The sequence below is a fragment of the Mixophyes fleayi genome, chromosome 2 (assembly GCF_038048845.1).
Source record: "Mixophyes fleayi isolate aMixFle1 chromosome 2, aMixFle1.hap1, whole genome shotgun sequence".
NCBI lineage: Eukaryota > Metazoa > Chordata > Amphibia > Anura > Limnodynastidae > Mixophyes > Mixophyes fleayi.
In genome coordinates, this window is record NC_134403.1 from 137,685,682 (window position 1) to 137,705,791 (window position 20,110).

Genomic DNA, 20,110 nt, shown 5'->3' on the forward strand with positions numbered 1-20,110 from the left:
CAGTTGATGTTGTGCTGCCTAATGAATGGCCGGTTGGTTTGGCAAAGTATGTTATGCATAATAAATACGGTGTGTATGCAACGGCATACTGCGATAAATGGGTCAAGATGACCCGGGAGTGTGTGAAACCTTTCCCAAACATAGGTAGTCTTGACTCAGAGGTGTTAAATAATGTTAGAGATAAAGTGCGGTTGATTAAACCAACAAAAACGAAAATTGAACATGATGACTGTTTAAAATTGTGGCAACAAGAAGGGTACACGTGGCAAGTGAGCGCGTGTTCAGCGGAAGTAGGCGTGGCGCAAATTGCACGCACAACAGAAGTGAGCGTTGCAAAGCATGGAGAACTGAGCACAAGCACGCCCCCGACAAATTCGGTCGGAGCGGAAAGTACAGCCAATACCAAAAATGTAAAAACTGTAACTAGTAACTTGTATGTTGTTTTAAGTAATGTTAAAAGTAATGTTTCAGGACAAAGAAAAGGAATCATCCCACCAGCAGGGGCAGCGGCTGAAAGTGGTGAGAATAATGTAAAGGTTAACACAGTGGGAGACATCCATTGTACTGTAAAAGCAATTCCAACAACTAGTTCAGAACATAGTGATTTGGTAGTCTTACATCCTGTTCGCACAACAGCAGTTCCCAATGGGAAGGTGGACAAAGATGGTGAAGTTCCCTTAAAACATGATCCATGGACTAGGTCAGAAATGTTTTCAGTTATGTCTGATTTCCCTGATCCTAGAAAAGATGTGGCCAAGAGTCTGAAATTTATTAGACATTTAGGTAATGCACATGAGCCTACTAATAAAGATTGGCGAATGGTGCTTAGAGCCTGTCTTCCTCTTAATATTGATATACAAAAGTTCATTAAGGATTGTATGTTGGAGGATAAATCCTTAACCGAGGATGATAATCAGGACAATATTAGACGTATAATCACACATTTGGCTATATATTTTCCAGTGATAGTGGACTGGAGTAAAATTTTTACTATCAAACAAAAGGACAGTGAAAATGCAGCAGACTATTTTTGCAGGGCTCTAATAGCGATGGCCAAATATACTGGGGTATCAGACATAAAGGATAATGTACACTACAGGGAGGTTGCTGTTACAGTTCTAATGGATGGCCTCAGGGAAAACTTGAAAAGAAGGGTGCAAACTTCATTACCAAACTGGAAATGAATCACTGTAAGTGCTCTCAGGGAGTCAGCTATAGGACATGATAGAAGTATAAATAAACAGAAAGAGACACTAAGTGATAGGGTAATGATGGTAAGTATCCCCGCACTAGAGGGACTGCACACACGACCACCAGCATACAACCCACATAACAAGAAACATAAAATAATCAAGTGTTTCAACTGTAACGAAGAAGGACATTTCATGAGAGATTGTAAAAAGGAAAGACACAATACACATAGGGGTGGGTCACGTAGATATCCTTCAAGGAGGAATTCACATAGACTAGAAGACTCACACCTGCCCGCGCATGTTATAGCAGCAAATGCTGCGCGGGAAAGCAATAGTTAACGCTAGGAGTCAGGTCACACCTATAGTCCTACAACCAGGCGTGGTAAATGTTAAACTGTGGTAAGTATTAGTGTGCAGGTTACTATTTTAAAAAGTATACTTTGTTGATATTACTTGTTTGTTTTATGTTGTCACATGCTTGCTTTTTATAATCGCTGGCCGATGATAAAGAATGAAAATGTTTGTTTCGTTTGTTGTTTAAAGATAACTATCTTGTTTTTTCTTCTCACAGATAATGGTACACAGAAGAAATATAGACTTAGGGCTAGATTTACTAAGCTGCGGGTTTGAAAAAGTGGGGATGTTCCTATAGCAACCAATCAGAGTCTAGCTGTCATTTTGTAGAAGGTACTAAATAAATGAAAGCTAGAATCTGATTGGTTGCTATAGGCAACATCCCCACTTTTTCAAACCCGCAGCTTAGTAAATCTAGCCCTTAGTGTTTAAAGGGGTGGGATAGAGAAATAGAAAGATTACTCTTGAAAGACTAATTAACAATGGATCATTGGAACACTCTTTGTTTTAGGCTGCAGTGACTCATGATAATTTGTTTGGCTGAGAATCAAAAAAAAATGAAGTATGTACATACTTTGCCCTAAAATATCGGTTTATGTATTTCAGATAAATATGAGTCACTAAGAGTTAATTTTCCATTTCTCTATTATAAGCTAGGAAGTCCGTTGCAAAGGTATGTAGTTAATGTGATACCGAGTTCTTAATGAACAAATGACGGACGACACTGGATTGCACGGTTGATGTAAGAACCTCTAGTCAAGTATGGGGAGGGGCCATAGTTTAGCAAATAGCTAAGGGGATTAGTGGAAGTAATACAGCCATTTTCCCATAGAGTCCAATCCAGCTGTCATTTTTGCTGTAAAAATCTCCCTTTCTGCATGTATGTTTGTTTTCAGACCCTTGTATTCAAATCTTTGTATTTCTATTATTCATTGCTTTCTTATTTCACATTCTTTACATCTATGCTAGTATCTCTCTCTCTCTCTCTCTCTCTCTCTCTCTCGTAGAGATAAAAAAGACATAGACACAGTCTCATTAGTGGGGCTAAGACATATTTTTTACATAAGACAAACTCAGGGATATACACACTAGATTGACATGAGTTACAGAAACAGTCAGGGGTTTGGTGTTATGTGTATAGAAGCTGCTAATTTTAAGCAAAAAGTTTTGTTGTGGAAATACGATTCATGTTTTATAAACTGCATATCTGTTTTTGTTTTCTTTTTTTGTTTCATGCCTCCTGAAAGGGTGGTTAGGAGATTGCTGGAGGGTAGACATACAGATATGCATCTCTGTGTAGAACATTGGAATAGGATTTTTGCCACAAGATACGACATAATGTGAAACCCTACAAAATGTAGAATTCTCGTGTTTTATATTTTTTCACTGTTAGACAGACATGTACTGGGTACTGTTATATTTGAAGAAAGTGTTATAGAAATAGACCCCTTTGTCTTTCTCACTTAGTCAAGTAGCTGAATGTGAGGTACTGAGAATGATATGTGAGTTGGCAGAGGGAAAATCGATTGATATACATTGGTCTTCAGCATTTTTATAGTCTAGGGGGCGATGTTGAGTTGACTGAAAAAATCTTTTTATAGCAATACTAGCACATAAGTAGGACGCTACATAAAGGAATTTATACAGTGACACAGTTACCAACTGAAGTAGCTGCTAGTAAAGTCCACACTTACACACACGACCATACATGGCTGTCACACCAGGGCGAACATAGCTGTCAAATAGACAGTAGGGTTTTATGTGACAGCTGACAAATCTATGTTTTGTCTTGTTTTTCGTTGTATTGTTTTTGTTTTAAAAAGTGAACACACACACACACATGCACGCATACACATATTGGTAAATATATGAAGATTTGTGTTACCTGAAGAATTAACTGTCTGGAAACTGAAGAGATGTAGTGAGGAGTCTAGTGGACTCTGGAGAGATGGGTAAGGTAGACCAGCAGCTCTCGTAGTGTATCTTCCAGACCTAGCGGAGGCAGCACATGGTCTGGCTCAGATGGGTACTGAAGGTATGTGCAAGCTGGTAAGAGCATATTGGGGTGCACTAGACATTTCTTCTCAAGCTAGTAGGACAGCAACGTCCTATCTTGATTAAGAGAATGTCAGGAAAATGATACCAATAGAGCCATCCCATATCCCTCCTGCAGATGGGTTTTTCTCCAGATAAAACAAATCCATGTCATCCAATTACCACCATGCGTCTGGGTAAAGGTGTATTGAAATGTGTCTAATGTATTACTGTGTCATATACAAAGCTTTTGTTATTCAATGTGATAGCCCTAGAGTTATAATAGGTGATAGGGGTATTCATGTTATTGATAATAAATGTATAACGTATGAGTAGTGGTAACAAATTACATGCTTTCGATTACCCACAATCCAGTGTGAACATAAAATAATGGTACTAGGTAGAACGAATTGAATAGAATGAGATTCGGAACTTGATTGAAGTGGTTGATAGCTTCGGCCACTAGTCCTTCCCCGCTACCAAAGATCACTCCTGGGCTGCCTCTTAACCTGTCGATTTTTAAAATGTTCTTGATCCCTCGAGATGAGATTGTAACTGAGAGGCTAGTTTAGACCTTCGAGAGGGAAGGTAAATGGTGAGACAGCAACGGAAAACGTCCAAAACACTGTTTCCTGAAAAGTCACACTAACTGTCAGGATGTTGGACCGGGAGAGTAAGTAGTGGAACAATAATTTCCTGAGCTCAGGTTATTTGACAGACAGATACCAGGTGTAGGCTACCAGCATCACGACTTCAAGGGTAGCAGAGACACACTGGTGCCCATTTCACCCACTGCAGACGGGCCAACACTCAGAGAAGGGTCCAAGGGCACTCATGAATCTGTTCTGGAAGGCCTCGAATGCAGTTAGTAGCACCTGAGCCAAAGGCTAAGACAGTTGTCCAGTATGAAGTTGTAGTTTTTCCTGTTTATTGTTTCTCTCATTTCATTCTCTTCTCAGGACGGTCAATTCTTTTAATTATTAGCAGGTGACAGAGGCTGGTTCAGGTAATGATATTGAGGAATTGGGGATGAAGGAGAAGTTAGTAGCATAATCGGTCCAGCCAATTACTCTATTCCATTCAGGGGTAAAGGAAAATTTGGAAACCTTGGAGCTTGGAGAAAGTGCGAGGGGCTATTGTCTGAGCAACATTACGTCCGTAAGTACATTGACCACATAGTTAAAAAAAGAGGTACACCCAGCGATGCCAGTCCAGTAATATTCGGACTTGAGCAGGCATCCTTGAGAATGATTATCAATTTTGGGTGGGTAAGGTTTTAGACCAAACATAGTGCTGGGCGTGCTCTCACGTGCCTCAGTGATTATATCAAGTAGGAATAGTTCTCTTTCCACCAAATATTCTTGACATACCCGAATTATGGGTGGGAGGTCACTAGGGGAAAAGTACAACACCTAGGTCCCTTAGTCTGGAGTCTCCCAATAGTTTGCAAGCCGATCACTAATTCATGTACAAAGAAACCTGAGTATTGGGAGACTGGGAAGAACGAACAGACAATAGCCCGCCCACAAGTGTTGATGAAAAGAACTGATGACATTATTAGAAATGTGTATATTAACGCAAGCTGAAGGAGATTGTATATGGCATTATTGTTAGACATAGGATGATGCTATTGATGAACATGAAGTGTTTAAATATATTCTGAGCTTAAAGACATGCGTTGGACAGATGAACCTGTTAAACTTGAAGAACTGTAGTAGAGTATTCTGTATAACTGTCACGTTCTTTTGTACTCTGTACCTTTCCAAATAATGTATTACGTGTTTTATTGCACCCTTGAAGGGCATACAAAAGGTTATCTCCAAGCTAGACAAGTGTACGATCTATAGTAAAGGAAGAAGTCATTTTGAGGATTAAGACTCTCTCTTATGATAACTTGTTTAGATCTACAGACAGCATGGTCATACACCAAGGGGGACTTGCATTACATAACAATGAAACGTGGTACTGAGATCCTGCATATAACATCTTTAAGGTGATAGTTTATTATACTATCAAAGGGTGGAACTGTCGAAGTCATATAATTGGATGAACGAAAGTATATTGGTTAATATTGTTTTATTGGCCGATTGCACTCAGTATGCCACGCTACATGTGGCATACGGCGATCGCACGGTAAAATACGCACGTACACACTCGCATTACAACAGTTATTTATACAATTCATATTGGTTCCGTTACACAGTAATTTATGAGCAGATAGTATTTAGTTTATTATTAGTTTATATATTATGATTATATGTAGACCTCAGTGTTATTTAAGGTTCAGGTTATAGGAAATGTGTCATGTCTGATATCATATTATTCCCCTATTTATCAGCAGCTGTCCGGTTCCATCGCCGAAGAGATCGCATATTGCATATTTTAGTTATTGATGTTAGGCAATATCTTGTCAGATTGATATCAGACTGTAAAATGCTAATGGACTAGTTGTAACTGGTTTCTGGGCGGGAGAATCATCTGGAATGTTGACCTCAGCCTTTGAGGGGGTTGTTTGAACTAGCCTATGACCTGTTTACCCTGGACCCACCCGAAGTCTGGACCTATAGAAGCAAGCCACGTCATCTGCATTGTTCACTCTAACACTGAATGTATATATAATCATAGCTGCGCTCCCAGTCTTCAGTCTACTCTGACCACAGTATTCAAGGGTGAACTACTGTTCACTGGTGCCCGTGGTAGCGCAGCTGTATGTATGTATCTTTTGGTATTGGCAGTACTGTACTGTCTATAATATAAATGTCTAGTGGCGTGTGTTAGTCTGTCTGTGTGTGAAAAAAAAAAACCCAAGCTGCAGCGCCACCTGCTGGGCAGAGTTATACACTGACCTATATATTTCTTGAAGGAGAAGTGACAGTGGGGAGTTTTTAACACCTTAAGTAGCTTGATTTGACTAGAATGCATGAGTATCATGAGTATCATGCATATCATGCACGGGTTAACTGACCTACTAAATTCTTAGTGTGTGTGGGGAAAAAACCCTCAAAAAGGGCTGAAATTTGGTATACTGACATTATTGACGAGTTGAGGGGTCAAACACATTTTCGTGAGGTAATTTTACCTCATGAACACACATGTGTACAGTGGCGGATCCAAAGGGGTGCGATCGGGGCAATCGCCCCCCCCCCATCCTAACAGGGGTTTGCTGCCGACGGCTGCACAGTATGTGCAGGTCCGTTTGGCAGTGACAGTGTGCTGCCCGGCTGCTCTGATTGTGTTTTAAACACAGAGCAACCGGGCAGCACACTGTCCCTGCCGAGCGGACCTGCACATACTGCAGCCGTCGGCAGCCTCAGAAGTCGGAAAGGGGGCAGGGCCTAAATTGCCCCGCCCTAACATCCCCCCGGAGAACATTTTCTAGATCCGCCCCTGCATGTGTAGCAGCATGTGTTAGTGTGATAGAATTACTTTAATAGCACTAACCGTGGTCCATGTGTACTGACTACACTCCCTATCTGGTGGCTGGCCATGATACCAACACAATGTGAAGGGGACCAAAAAATTGCTTTACTGGGGCCTAAAATTCTTCTTGGCAGCCCTGGCTGTATTTTTTGGATGATTGTCATGCTGGCATATAAATCTTCTCCTAAGTGCTAGGCTTCTTGCAGACAGCAACAGGTTTTCTTACAAAATTCATCTATATCTTACTTCATCCATTTCCCATCTGTTTTGAAAGCATTTAAAACCATGAAGCAGAGAAGCAACCCCACAGTATTATGCTACAGCTACCAATGCTTTATGTGTTGTTGGAATGGTGCGCAATGTTAGGCTAGCACCAAACAAAAGCCTAGCAATGATACCAAAGAGATCACTCTTAATCTCCTCCGACCATAGACCCATCTTCCACCTGATATATGGGCCTCCCACATGCTTTCTGGCAAAATTTAAGTTTAATTTTCTTTTATGAATTTTGTTCAAGTGTTTATTTGCCCCCCCAAAAAGTGTATATTTGAGAAGTGTCCAGGATATTAATGTACAAAGGAGGGAACAAGAACAATGTTGAGGTTAGTGCTGATTTTTTAAGTATGCTATGTAAAGTGGTAGATGTAACAAGGCAGCATTCTGCAAAGCTCTATAAAGTGGTTAATAGATTAATAATTTGCAAATAGAATGGGCCTGGAAAACTATGCAAATTAGAATTTGGAATTAAGTTGAAAGATGTATGACAATCCTTTTTGTGCTGTGAAATATTGCATAAGAGATTTATGGCCATAAAAACCTCTCACTTAAGACTGTGAGCTTCTATACAAGTCATGGATCTTTAATATGAAATGTGGTACACATTTTATTGTCCAATTGGGCATAGATTACTTCCTATAATACACAACATTCAATTTGGAATATCCATGCAGATGATCCTCATATCTAGGCTTACTTAATCTGCCATCACTGACCATAATAAAATGCAAATCATGTGACCTAAGTGAAATCACTACTCTCCAAAAATTATGTATTTTACAAGATGTATTATATCTGTTGATGTAACTTGTGTATTATAGGACAATTTGTTAATTAATATATATATATATATATATATATATGGTGAAAAATAAGCAGCTCATAAGGGGTGTGGAATAGTTTGATCAGTTTCATCAAATTCACCAACTACTGAATTATGTATAGAGGGGGCAGAGAGAGGATAGAGAACAAAGCTGCTTGTAAAAATAGCTGCCGCCTTCAAAACTCCGAGTTGTTAAAATTCGCAAAGCCAAAGTGGTTATAGACTCTGGCTCTCACATAATCTCCCCATACCCACTGCGGACACATTTAAGGCATTAGACTTCGACCCCTCTCAATGATGGGGCCTTCCACATCATCAAGTCTTAATCATGTGTGGTCCAATCCTCATCTCACTATAGTGTTTGCCCCATAACCTTGCCTGCAGTTACCGGAAGCGGGTCCACTTATCTGTAACACTATTTGCGTACTCCATACTTGGCTGCAGACTAAAGATAGTGGTGCTCATTTAGATTTAGGAACAGCACAAACACAAAAAAAAGAGAGCAAATCTATGTTGCGCTGAAGGAGAAGGGGGGGGGGGGGGGTCATTTCCTAGCTTAACTCTAAATTGCAGTGTAAAAGTAAATCTGACCAGTATTTGTGCACAAAGCTAATTTCCCAGATTTTTGTTTTATGGAAACAGGCAGAATCCAACAGAAAGCTGGGTTTAAGGCAAGCAGCACTGGTGAGTAAACAGTAGACTGGCTATAGGTATGGAAACTTGCAGATAAAGAAACAGACAGTGCTATGCAAAACCAGGAAATTGCTATAACAATAGATATGTACTAAGTTACTACTGAGAAAAAAGTATAACATTCCATATATTTAGGAAATGAGAATAAAATTCATGTGAAGGAACCAGGTTTAAACTGAGTGTCAGTGACATCAAGAGAATAAAACATGCCTGAAATTATGCACGCATTTTTACAAGCATGGAGGAGCACACAGCTAGAGTACAATGAAAGTGGCCACACCAGATGGGAAGTGACACAAATGTGACGCTATATAAAAATTCTGACTCCTAAATAACCTCCACTATATTGATAATAACATTTTCATTAAATGGAACTCTTTATACAAAAAATAAACACATTGCATCTCCATATTTTCATTCCTTAACATGTGGAATATATAAAATAGACAAGGATTAAAATAAATAACATTGGTTTACTTGCCGTTGCCATGATATCAAAATTAGTGATGCTGGGCTACAAGTACAGGGAACTCCCAGAAACTGCTAATGTCCTGTTTGCATTTCTTTTTTTATAATGTAGTACACAAACAGGTAAAACAAGTGAAAAGTTTGCAGTAGAACATATTGCTGAGAATAAGGCAGTTTTATTTATTCATCCATACAAGTCATTGGGGTCAGTGCCAGATGCTGATGTTTTTGTGGTAGTAATGTATACCTTTGTTAAGCATGTAAAATAAAAAAATTGGATATCCAATGTTGATTTAACTAGCGTTTTTAATTCTGTTCCCAAAGCTTGCATTTGTGCTGTAACTTGAAACACAAGGAAGATAAAGTAATTTGCTTTGGATTCAGAAGGAAAAGTTACCTTAGGGGTCCAAGTTTCATGGTAATTCCTTAATAAACACCAGAAATACTTCAAATAAACTGGAATAAATGAGCCTAACTAAAAATATTTTGTTAAAATATGAGGTGGGTTGTGGACACACCTGGCTGAACAGATGTAGAATGACCCCACTTGGGGACATCACTATTCACCTTTTTAAAGTCCTGGTTGATATTCCATACTGCATAGAAAATGTACATTGAGCAGGCTGTCACATAATCCATTCTATGAATATCTGCCACACTCCTATAAGGATCCACCACTGATGGAACCTGGAACTTTTCTAGGAATAAAATTATACAACACTGCTAGAAGACAGCCACGTTGTAAATATATTAGTTGGAATTGCATCCTCTAACTTTTAAAAATACTCATTACATTGTCATGAGAGGACATGACTAACATCTATGGTGTAAGGAACCCCTGGTCCCTGTGTATCTCCAACACAATGGCCATGACTGAAGAATCACTGCTGAGTAGGTAGATGGTTTTACACTTCACCTAAATCTCTCTAGTAAATGTTGTTAGGGCTAGAGGACAAGCAACCTCTCGTCGTAAATAAAAGGGAGCTTGAATGACATTTCCTGCACGTATAAAATATGTCCCTGAGAAAATGAGTCAGTTGAGATGCATAATAATATACAATGAAATCCTGTACAACTATTCTTCCCTTCATTATTCTGCCCAGAAAATAGACTTTCCCATCCTGCTGCCCCTTGAGTGACTTCTGATCTCCAGTGGGCATCCCCCCCACCCCAAAAAGGGCTGTACCTCCATAAATTATATTTACTAGGAAGCATAGGAGCTAGAATGCAGCTTTTGGGAATTAGTTTTTACCAGTCTTTTTCAGAGTCACACGTTGCACCCAATTTTTCAAGGTGGCCAAAACATCTGTAAATATAAAACAAATTGAATCACACCTTAAAACTGCTACACTGGTAGTATTTCTCTCCTAAAAAGCTGAATCCAAATATTCCTCACTATCCCACCAGACTGTTTCTGGGTCTGAAACACACATGCAATGTGTTATTCATTCAAGATCTGAAATGTTTGGAATTGACACATATTAGGAGCTTCTCCCTCCTGTCTCTATCATAGCTCTTCCTTTTATTTGGGTATGTATAATTCTCATCTTGCGCAGTTCATCTGTACAACTGCACAATTTCACACAGCTCATATTTAGATCATTTCAAAATTAAATAAGTTCCATTATGATATTTAAAGAATATTTAATTAAATAACCAATGAATAAAAAACAAGGCAAAAGTTATACATTAAGGCTAATTGACACTATAATTTATATTTATTAAATGTACATATAGTCACAATAAATCCCTGCCCAGAAGAGCGTACAGTCTCATTTTTATACCTGGGTCTCAGGTAGAACAGCGTTTAACCAGGATGACACAGAACAGGGGCAGATTTATAGCTACGACCTCAAGCCATCAAGCATATTGCTAGCTTTGTAAGAATTATTTGGACTTAAAACTACCTTATCCATAATTGTATCAAAGAGTTAGCGATAAAAAACAACAACATGCCATATAAGGTTCCATTAGAGATTTAATTTATAACACAAATACTGCTTTTTATATAGATACAATATAATACAGCTGTTCACTAACTGCTGGTGTTTATTCTGGCTCATAAACTGAATGGCATGCTCTTTTAAGTTATTTTTCTTAGACTTTTCTTTTAATAAAATGGCCTCTATTTAAACTGATCCAAAGTATAAAATCATGCAATCTCTACATCCTATATGATACAACCAATATAAGATATGAAGCCAGCATCCTACAAACAGCCGGTGCTCCCACTGCCAGCCAGTGCTCCCTCGTTTCGTCTTGTCCAAGAGCTGTCCACCAGAATGTTCCAAGGCAGAATTCAGACAGTGGCATTTTCCATGTCCATATGTCCGGGCAACTCTGCCGCATACTCAGTAATTGGCCAAAAACAGTGTTCATTATCTAATGAAATGGCAAAAGCATAACTAGTTCTTTTCAAAAGTCTATAGTTAAAGAGGTCGGCGTTTTCCACTCGTCACTAATGGTCTTGCATATTCCACAAAATCGTCTATAAGAACAGGCCATGCTCCTGAAAGAAAAGAGTATTTTACTTTTTGCATACTGAAGTAAATCACCACTGTGCACATTTCTACATCTTATGGAAAGTGTATTTTATCACATATTAAAAACAGTTAACAAGTAGCTTGATGTACAGTCGAAATTGTTCATAAAATCACACTATATATTTCAAGATAGCTATGGTGTAATAGGCAACTTTGAATGTAATAAAATGTATATATTATTGTATGTTTTCAAGCTTTGCTTTATATATTGAAATCTAAACTGGAACAACTGACCACATTTACAGCCATTCATCATATTGCAAATTCTGACATACAAGATGTGTTATGAATGTTCATGAGAGCTCACCATAGCATAGATTTATGGTTGCATTGTCAAAGTTCAATAATGCAAGAAGTGAAGTCCTGTAAATAGCTGGCAACAGTATAAAAAACATTGCACATACACACAAATGTGTTCAATGTTTAATCTGATATGTTATATTGATTAGATTTGCTGCAGCAGCCATCCAGTCATCAATACCCAAAACATCAGACACCTGCCCTTTCACATGTATTGGAATCTATATAGTGCTGCAGTGTATTGGGGCATAGAAAAAAAAACAAAAAACAGATAAAAAAAAAAAAAAAAAAATGCAGCCTGAACCCAACCTGGGTCATAATGGACTGTGACATATTTAAATTCCTAGAACACAGGGTGCCCAATCAGTTTTGAACACAACAAATGGTGAAGTATTCAAGCCTCAGAACAATGAGTTTCATGGAGAAACATTTGAATACATCGCTAATATAATATACACTGTTTGCAGACATTGGATGATTGTGTATATTAGTCTAGTGTTATGTAGATGATAAAAGCAATTGCATGAGGTTACACTGGCACGGTTAGTAAATAACCGCCATTATAATCCCAATGCATAACAAAAAAATAAACATCCTACAGCTCACATTGGACATTTGTGCACTTGCACTTAGATATAGGCATGTCTGCTTAAAAGCGGATCTCCCCTTATAAATGAGGAAGATTTTATTAAATACACTTACCTACCCAGTAATTCCAGTGATATGTGAGAGCACATTAAAAAGGTCATATAGCATTATACAATGAAGCAGGGAAGCCAGGTGAGTTCCTTTGAGATGTCAGTCTCCAAACACTTCAAATGTTCTCCATGTAGTAGTGAGCTGTGTGGAGAGAGACAGCGCAGCCAAGTGCTGGAATCACCAATTAATAAAATATTCCTCATTAGGGGAGTGTATATAATATTGTATTAAAAAAAGCAAATGAAAATGGAGTAATATACTCAATCATCCATATGAGGGTGGGGGCCTACATTACAATAACACACAAAAATATGCCCAGCGCTCAATTACTTTTTAGCAATTACATAAGCGCTGGAGAAATTTTGTGCATATCCGTTAAAGCTAAAGCTTCAAAAAGCAGCGGGGATTTAAAAAAGGTGTGAAGGGATTTTAGGGATTGGTAGCTTAGTTGTTGGGACACCATTCCAGACTCTTCTAGTACACCTCATTTGATACCAACTATTCATTTTAGTCTTCTGTATATTATTCAATAAAATAGAAGACAAATTACTATGTTTATAGAGTTTAATTTATCTGTGTATGCAAAAATTTTTACTCGAAATTGAGCAGCTCTATTGCCAATCATCTCTGAACACTGACATGACCTAAAACCATCCTTGTTTTATGGAGGAAGGAAATCTGCAAAGACATCCTCAAAATCTGAAGCAGAGAGAAACAATGAATAAAATCTCCAAAACATAAAAAAAAATATATAAATAAAAAAATACACATGTATGGAAGATTTTCTTAAAAGTGGAGGATACAAAATTGTAAAATATTCCTAAAACAAGTTAGTCTTTCTCAAAGATTACCTCCATATTTTAAAGTATTTTCTCTGCGCTGAAGTTTTTGAAAATGTATCTTTTTGTAGTTTTTACTTTGTACAATACGGTTTTCTGCACTTTTCAGAATATCTAATATATAAAAGCCTAGCGGCATGTGTTAGTGTGTGTGTGGAAAAAACTATTTTCTCAGAAAGGGCTCATCCAATTGACCTGAAATTTGGTATACTGACATTATTTGACATAAAAATTATAATAGTGAAGTCAGTTAACTTCCATCATCCCCCCTTCCCCCCGTGGGAGGGGTATTAAAGGCTAAATTTACGAGTTGAGGGCTTAAATTCATTTTCGTGAGGTAATTTTACCTCATGAACACACATGCTGTGTTAGTGTGTGTGGAAGAAACTACCGGGTGACAGAGTGCTCAAGCTGCAGCGCCACCTGCTAGGCGGAGTTATATACTACACTGACCTACTAAATTCTTAGCATTATCGAATATATAAAAGCCTAGCGGCGTGTGTGTATGGCGATGAAGATGACAAGAACCTTTTTAACACCTTAAGTAGCTTGATTTGACTAGAATGCATGAGTATCATGCACGGGTTAACTTGTCTTATATAACAAGGGTGATAAATGTTTTTTTTTCCCCCCAAGTCTTGGGTCATTTTAAACTTTTTTTGGACTTCACTTTTCAGAATCTCTCAACATGTAATATAAGATTTCAGTATAATTTCCATTTAAAGCAAAAAGCACCAAACAGATTTATATTAAACCGGTGGCAGCTAATGTTAGCGAGAACATAATAATAGTACAAGTCAATACCTTCTTCGTCATAGTTGGACATGTCATCGGCAATCATATTTCCAAAATCCAATAGGAGGTTCCATGTATCCTTTGGGATTGACCGCTTATGGTGTTCCTAAAACATTGGAATGCAGATTATACGAATATTCAGTTTTAAACTTCATAAACCAGACAATACTTTTACATAAAGCATCTTATTTAATAGATACCTATTTTTGTTGCATGTATTAAAATAGAAATTAGATTTTTAACAGGAAAAAGATCACATGATAGATCCCAATAGCTAGTCTTTATTTGAAGATCATTTGTATTACAACTTCAGACTTTGCAAAAAGAGAGAGGGTTAATGCAATTTTTAAAAAATATACAGTCATGCCAATCTGTTGACATCCCACTAAACCGAATAGTGATTTAAAAAACAACCACACAAATGGTCAAATACACGAAATGCATGACACAAATGACAATCACACTAGAAACAGTGTTTGTAGCCGACTTAACTAACTGTTGGACTCTATGTATAAGGTCTAGCCTGTAAACCTTACAGTAGTAGAGTGTAAGGTGTTAGAACAAGTACACAGCACAAAAATATAAACAAAATGTATTATTTCTAAAATAGAGAATAAGAGGGCAACTTAAAGAACAAGCAATGCCACTTGATAATAAATATTACAGTGTTTCCCAAAACCCAGTCCTCGTGGACTCCTAACAGTGCAGGATTTCCAGATCACAAGTGAAATAAATAGTACAACCTGTGGAACTTTCACAATGTGTCAGTCAGTAATGACCACACCTGTGCTCCAGTAAGGAGATATGGTCCCCCTTGAGAAGGCAGTCTGTGGCTGCGGAATGTATGAAGGTGTTTCTAAACAGTATAGAAGAAGAAGCTGCAATATCACATGCATTCTGCCCCTCACAATGTGCAGTGCCTTATTTTCTAGAATGGCAAACTTTCCAGCCACAACTGTATCCAGAGCTGGTTGTTTAGCTTCTCTAATATGTGACCTACACTGGCCATGGTTGGAGACACAGACTTTCCAGCGTTGCTTCAGCTGTAAATCTAGGGAATGCCCCCAGGGGATAGCAGAGAATAGAGAGCATCAGGCAAGCTGCATACGAACAGTTTGTCTGCCTACTACAAAGAGATGTTGAAAGTAGCACATATTTTCACAGCTTCATGTGCTGATATGGTGGGTGGCAGTGACCTGTACACTTGTATGATTATGTCAAGGCTGCATGTGAGAGTGGCAGTTTCAATATGTGAGAAGAACGGAGGCAAACAGGAAGCCATAGACATGGTTAGACAGTCAAGGAAGCAGGGTCCACAAACAGAACAAGATAGCAGTGTGAGGCCCCTATCAATCTAATGCAGGAAGATTGTAGTGTCTAATGCACAACCTCTTGTACCAAAAGGGGCAGTTTGCCACAGACCTTTAAGGAAAAGACTAATCATTCCTCTGGCAGTCTGTAGGCTCATGCTGCAGACAGGGTTAAAACTCCACACTTCTCTACACACATGGTTACAAGTGGAGCACATGGGTGTAATGTCATTATCTAAGGGTTCAGCAGGTTAGTGCATGGGAGGAAGCATAAATCGACGCTTTATGTTGTGGGCGGCAGGACCAACGGCAGTCAGTGGCTGGTGACTAGGGAGGCAACTGTGTGTCTAGCTAGCAGCAGGGTCGCGTGGCATTGTAAATACTTTTGAGTTGTTTGAATTACTGGAACTACAAGAGTTGCTGTCTGTGCCATTCTAACAACTCTGAATGAACTACAGCAAAGTAGTTCAGCAAACCAGTGTCATGGAGTGAGAGGGGAAAAAGGGATGAGAGGGGGAGGTAACAGACAAGGTGGGAAGTTAAGTGGATGAGTGGTAAGCTTTTAAGGAAAAGATGAGTTTTTAATGCCTGTTTGAAGTTGCACAGATTGGGGGATGATCTGATAGAGCGAGGGAGGTCGGTCCCATGTAAGGGGGAAGCGCGGGAAAAGTCTTGAATATGTAAGTGAGAAAAGGTAATAAGAAGGGAGTAGAGGCGACGATCATTGGCTGATCCCAGTAGGCAGGATGGAGTATGAATAGAAAGACTGAGCCCCTTAGTTATGAGAAGTGGGGCCCCATTGTTCTGTGATGTGACCAACTAGACAATCTAGAGCAATAGCAGCAGGAAGGCCTGTGTGTGTGTGGATTTGGGAAAGGACAGCCTGGTAACAGTCCCCTTATGACAGCTACCAAATCCTGTTAGGTCCCCTATCTAAGACCACCCTGGCCCAGTCCCATTTATATTGGATTGTATTATGTATGACTTTGTTATGGTCTATATTTAGGTGTGGCCAGGTGAGTTCTGCGACGCAGGAGGGTCCCTGTCACATGTCCCACAGAGAGGCTGCAGTAACCTGCACTACAGCTGTCAATCCCTATTAAGGAATGTCGAAGACTGACCTGCCCCTGCAAATGTGGAACTAAACAGAATATAAAAAGGAGAGGTGCAGGCTGTGTTCTGCTTGGGACAGTCCATAATTGAAGTTTAGGGTTCTGCTAGACTGCGCATCAAGTTATTGAAGTTAGGTGGCCTCTGATACCCCATGAGTTGTTACTTGGGGAGCCTACTGTAGCAGGTTGACCTTCAGCTTGACCCCTACCACGAAGTTAGAGGGGAGAATATCAGGCCAATTGGCCATCGCCAAGGGACAAGAGTACAAATATGACTACAGTCCTTGGGTTAGTGGGGTAAGGGACAGCAAGTGTGGTAAACCTGCCTGGCATTTATTTAATACTGTATTTTCCATCGTTTGTGTTTTTGCACAATAAAAGTACCATTGTACTTTCTATCTATTGTTGCCTGACTGACCTAAACCTATAAAAAGGTACCATCAGTTGGCACATAAGGTACCTCCGGATGGCCACCCAGCATTAAGTGGGCGCAAGTGGCCAACGCTAAACCTGGTGTCCTCACAGCATGTTCACGTTGGTCAAATATCAGTGTGTCCATGTTTGTACAGACACGTTATTGCGAGCACTAAAGACAGAGGTTCCTGGGAGCAAAGCCCGGGCCTTGTGTGTGCTCTCATCAAAATACAAAGTATATTCCACTTCCCTATCCCCCTCTCCCTTCTGCCCAACTATAGAAGCATGTAATGGAACACTACAAGTGGCTGCATATGGCGAAACTATGTCTATATGAGACATTGCGCCACAAATGGGTTAAGAATGCATGTGAGGACACTATGTAAAGAGACATTATGGCGACTACTATAGCATATGAGAATATGAACACTAGAACACAGCATCTATATGAGGCATAAAGGGCTCATAGTGCTTCTATGGACAACTGTTAAACATATGGAGACTGCTGTGAAAAAGATAGAATGATAAGGTGTGTATATGAGTTATTTCATTTGTTGTTATACATGCAGAGTAGTGGCATTTAGGAATTGTTGTTGTACTGTGCATAATACTGTATTGTGAGATATACACATTCTTGTGTTTGCGAGATAATGTGAGCATATGATTTATGTTGTGAGCTGTAGTTAAAATTTTGAAAATTGTAGTACGGTCATCAGGGGAGGACTGGCAAATTTTAGCCCAGGGAGCAAGACTCGACTCAGCAACCTATTAGGAACATTTTAAGGAAAAACAAATGAAGGTGACCCAGCCCAAAGTAGCCAACAATGGGGCTGGGCCAGGGGGGGGGGGGGGGGTAGATGCCCCCCTGTTCAGCTTGCCAAGACGGTCATGTGTAAGGAGTTGAAATAGGATCTAGAATATATACACACACAAATGAAGGTGTGTGTGCGTGTGTGTGTATATATATATATATATATATATATATATATATATATATATATATATATATATATATATATATATATATATATATATATATAACTAGGGGGTATATTTACTAAACTGGGGGTTTGAAAAAAGTGGAGATGTTGCCTATAGCAACCAATCAATCAGATACTAGCTATCATTTTGTAGAATGTACTAAATAAATGATAGCTAGATTCTGATTGGTTGCTATAGGCAACATCTCCACTTTTTCAAACCTGCAGTTTAGTCATTTTAACCCTCCCCAGTATTGTATCATCTGTGTTACACGGTTTTATACTAGGTGTAAGATTATTGAGGATTGTTATATTAACAAAAAAATATGCACCATCTCAAAATGAAGATAAATCTGTGTGTAATCTTTCTTGCTATAAGTGTCATTGACCCTATGATATGTTTTGTGTATTCAAGAGTGCGATTATCTATTAGTACCATATGAATTTATATCAGAATCTGTGCGCAAGTGGCAGGAAGGAAATGATGCCTTGTGTATATAATTGCAAGTCATCGTATTGTAAGTTATTGTACGTCTAGGATAAATGATACACAATGGCACCTACATCTAAGGCATAGTTCAGTTAGAGCAGAAAAGAAATACTATTTCTTGGATAAACTGGAAACTACTTTTGCTAGTGGTTAATTAATAGATTAGTTATTGTGGCTGGATCACTTATAAATATCAGATTGTATAAATTTAGTGGCACAGTGCGCCAATGTATATCACTGCAAATGTACTGATTTTTGTATTGGAAATGTATCGATTTTCTGAGACAGTCTGTAATGAATTGTTATTGAAACTTTTCTACAGGAAGTCCCATGCCAATTAAGTCTTTTCATCCAAGTGACTACATTTTTTTTAGCCTAAATGCACAGGAAGGAGCCTTTCATCCCAAGTCTTAGAGATGTGAGAAACATATCTGAATAATGTGACAGGAAGTAATTTATTAAATCACAGATTGATTTGAAATTTTGTTAAAGTTAAATTGCATTAAATCCAAATTTAGAGAACATATTACTGCCTGATGCTCAAGATCTGAGGTAATACCACAGACTTGTGCTGCCAGCTAGGATCACGGAGATGGGTTACCCCCTGCCAACATGTGGTTCAGAAACAATATACAAAAGCTGTATTTTGTATTTCACCTGTATTATACCATCTTAACTTCTGGAGATCACTAGTACCTCTAACTAGTGTGTAAATAAACATCACTGCTTGAAGATTTTGCCCGACGCCTATTGCCTGCTGTAGCCTGTGATCAACAGATAAGAGCTTACACTCTAACCTGTTCCCTGGCTGTCCTGCATTGAACCCAACGTCTGTGCCAACGCGTTGCTTGCTGCTGGGCAGTACTGATCCATGGTAAGTAGTCAACAGGTACAAGCCATCTCAGAGCGAAGAGGCACTGTAGCAGTTATACCAGCTACAGTGAATTAAGAAGTTCTAGGTGCGATGAAGGAGCCTAGTGATGGCAGCAAGATTCTCTTACAACTATTGCACATTCGGTTTCTGCAGTCGGCAAGTGTCTGGTGGCATGGTGACACTGGTACGAGTGGTCAGTAAGTCACTTATTGACGGTGAAAGAAAGACACAGATAATCTGTGTAAGAACATCCCTTCATACTCTTCCCCCACAGACCGGGAGGCAAAGTAAGCCCATCCGGTCAGTTATAAATAGTTATTAAATAATCATTAACGTATGTTCATGTGCATAGTGGTAGGGATACGAAAATGTAAAAAAGAAAAAAAAACAAAAACAAAAAAAAACTTTTTGACCTTGGTAAAGAAAAAAAAAAAACACAACTGTAATCAAGGCAGAAAAACATAACATTTCCAACATTCTGCACATGCAGTGG

General features: G+C 38.9%; 1 protein-coding gene across 6 annotated transcripts in view; it reads right to left on the reverse strand.

The window, feature by feature from the left end:
* Positions 1–10,885: 10,885 nt before the first annotated feature.
* DCUN1D2 (defective in cullin neddylation 1 domain containing 2) overlaps positions 10,886–20,110 on the reverse strand; it is a 36,581-nt gene continuing 27,356 nt past the window's right edge. For 5 of the 6 annotated variants that reach the window (XM_075200049.1, XM_075200050.1, XM_075200051.1 and 2 more), the window contains exons 6-7: positions 14,447–14,543; positions 10,886–11,770 (exon numbers count right to left, since the gene is read on the reverse strand). In XM_075200049.1, coding sequence (XP_075056150.1) covers positions 11,691–11,770; positions 14,447–14,543 — 177 coding nt within the window. In that variant the 3' untranslated portion in view covers positions 10,886–11,690. Of the gene's footprint in view, positions 11,771–12,806; positions 12,945–14,446; positions 14,544–20,110 lie in introns of all 6 variants that reach the window. The other variant, XR_012688680.1, reaches the window with a different exon arrangement.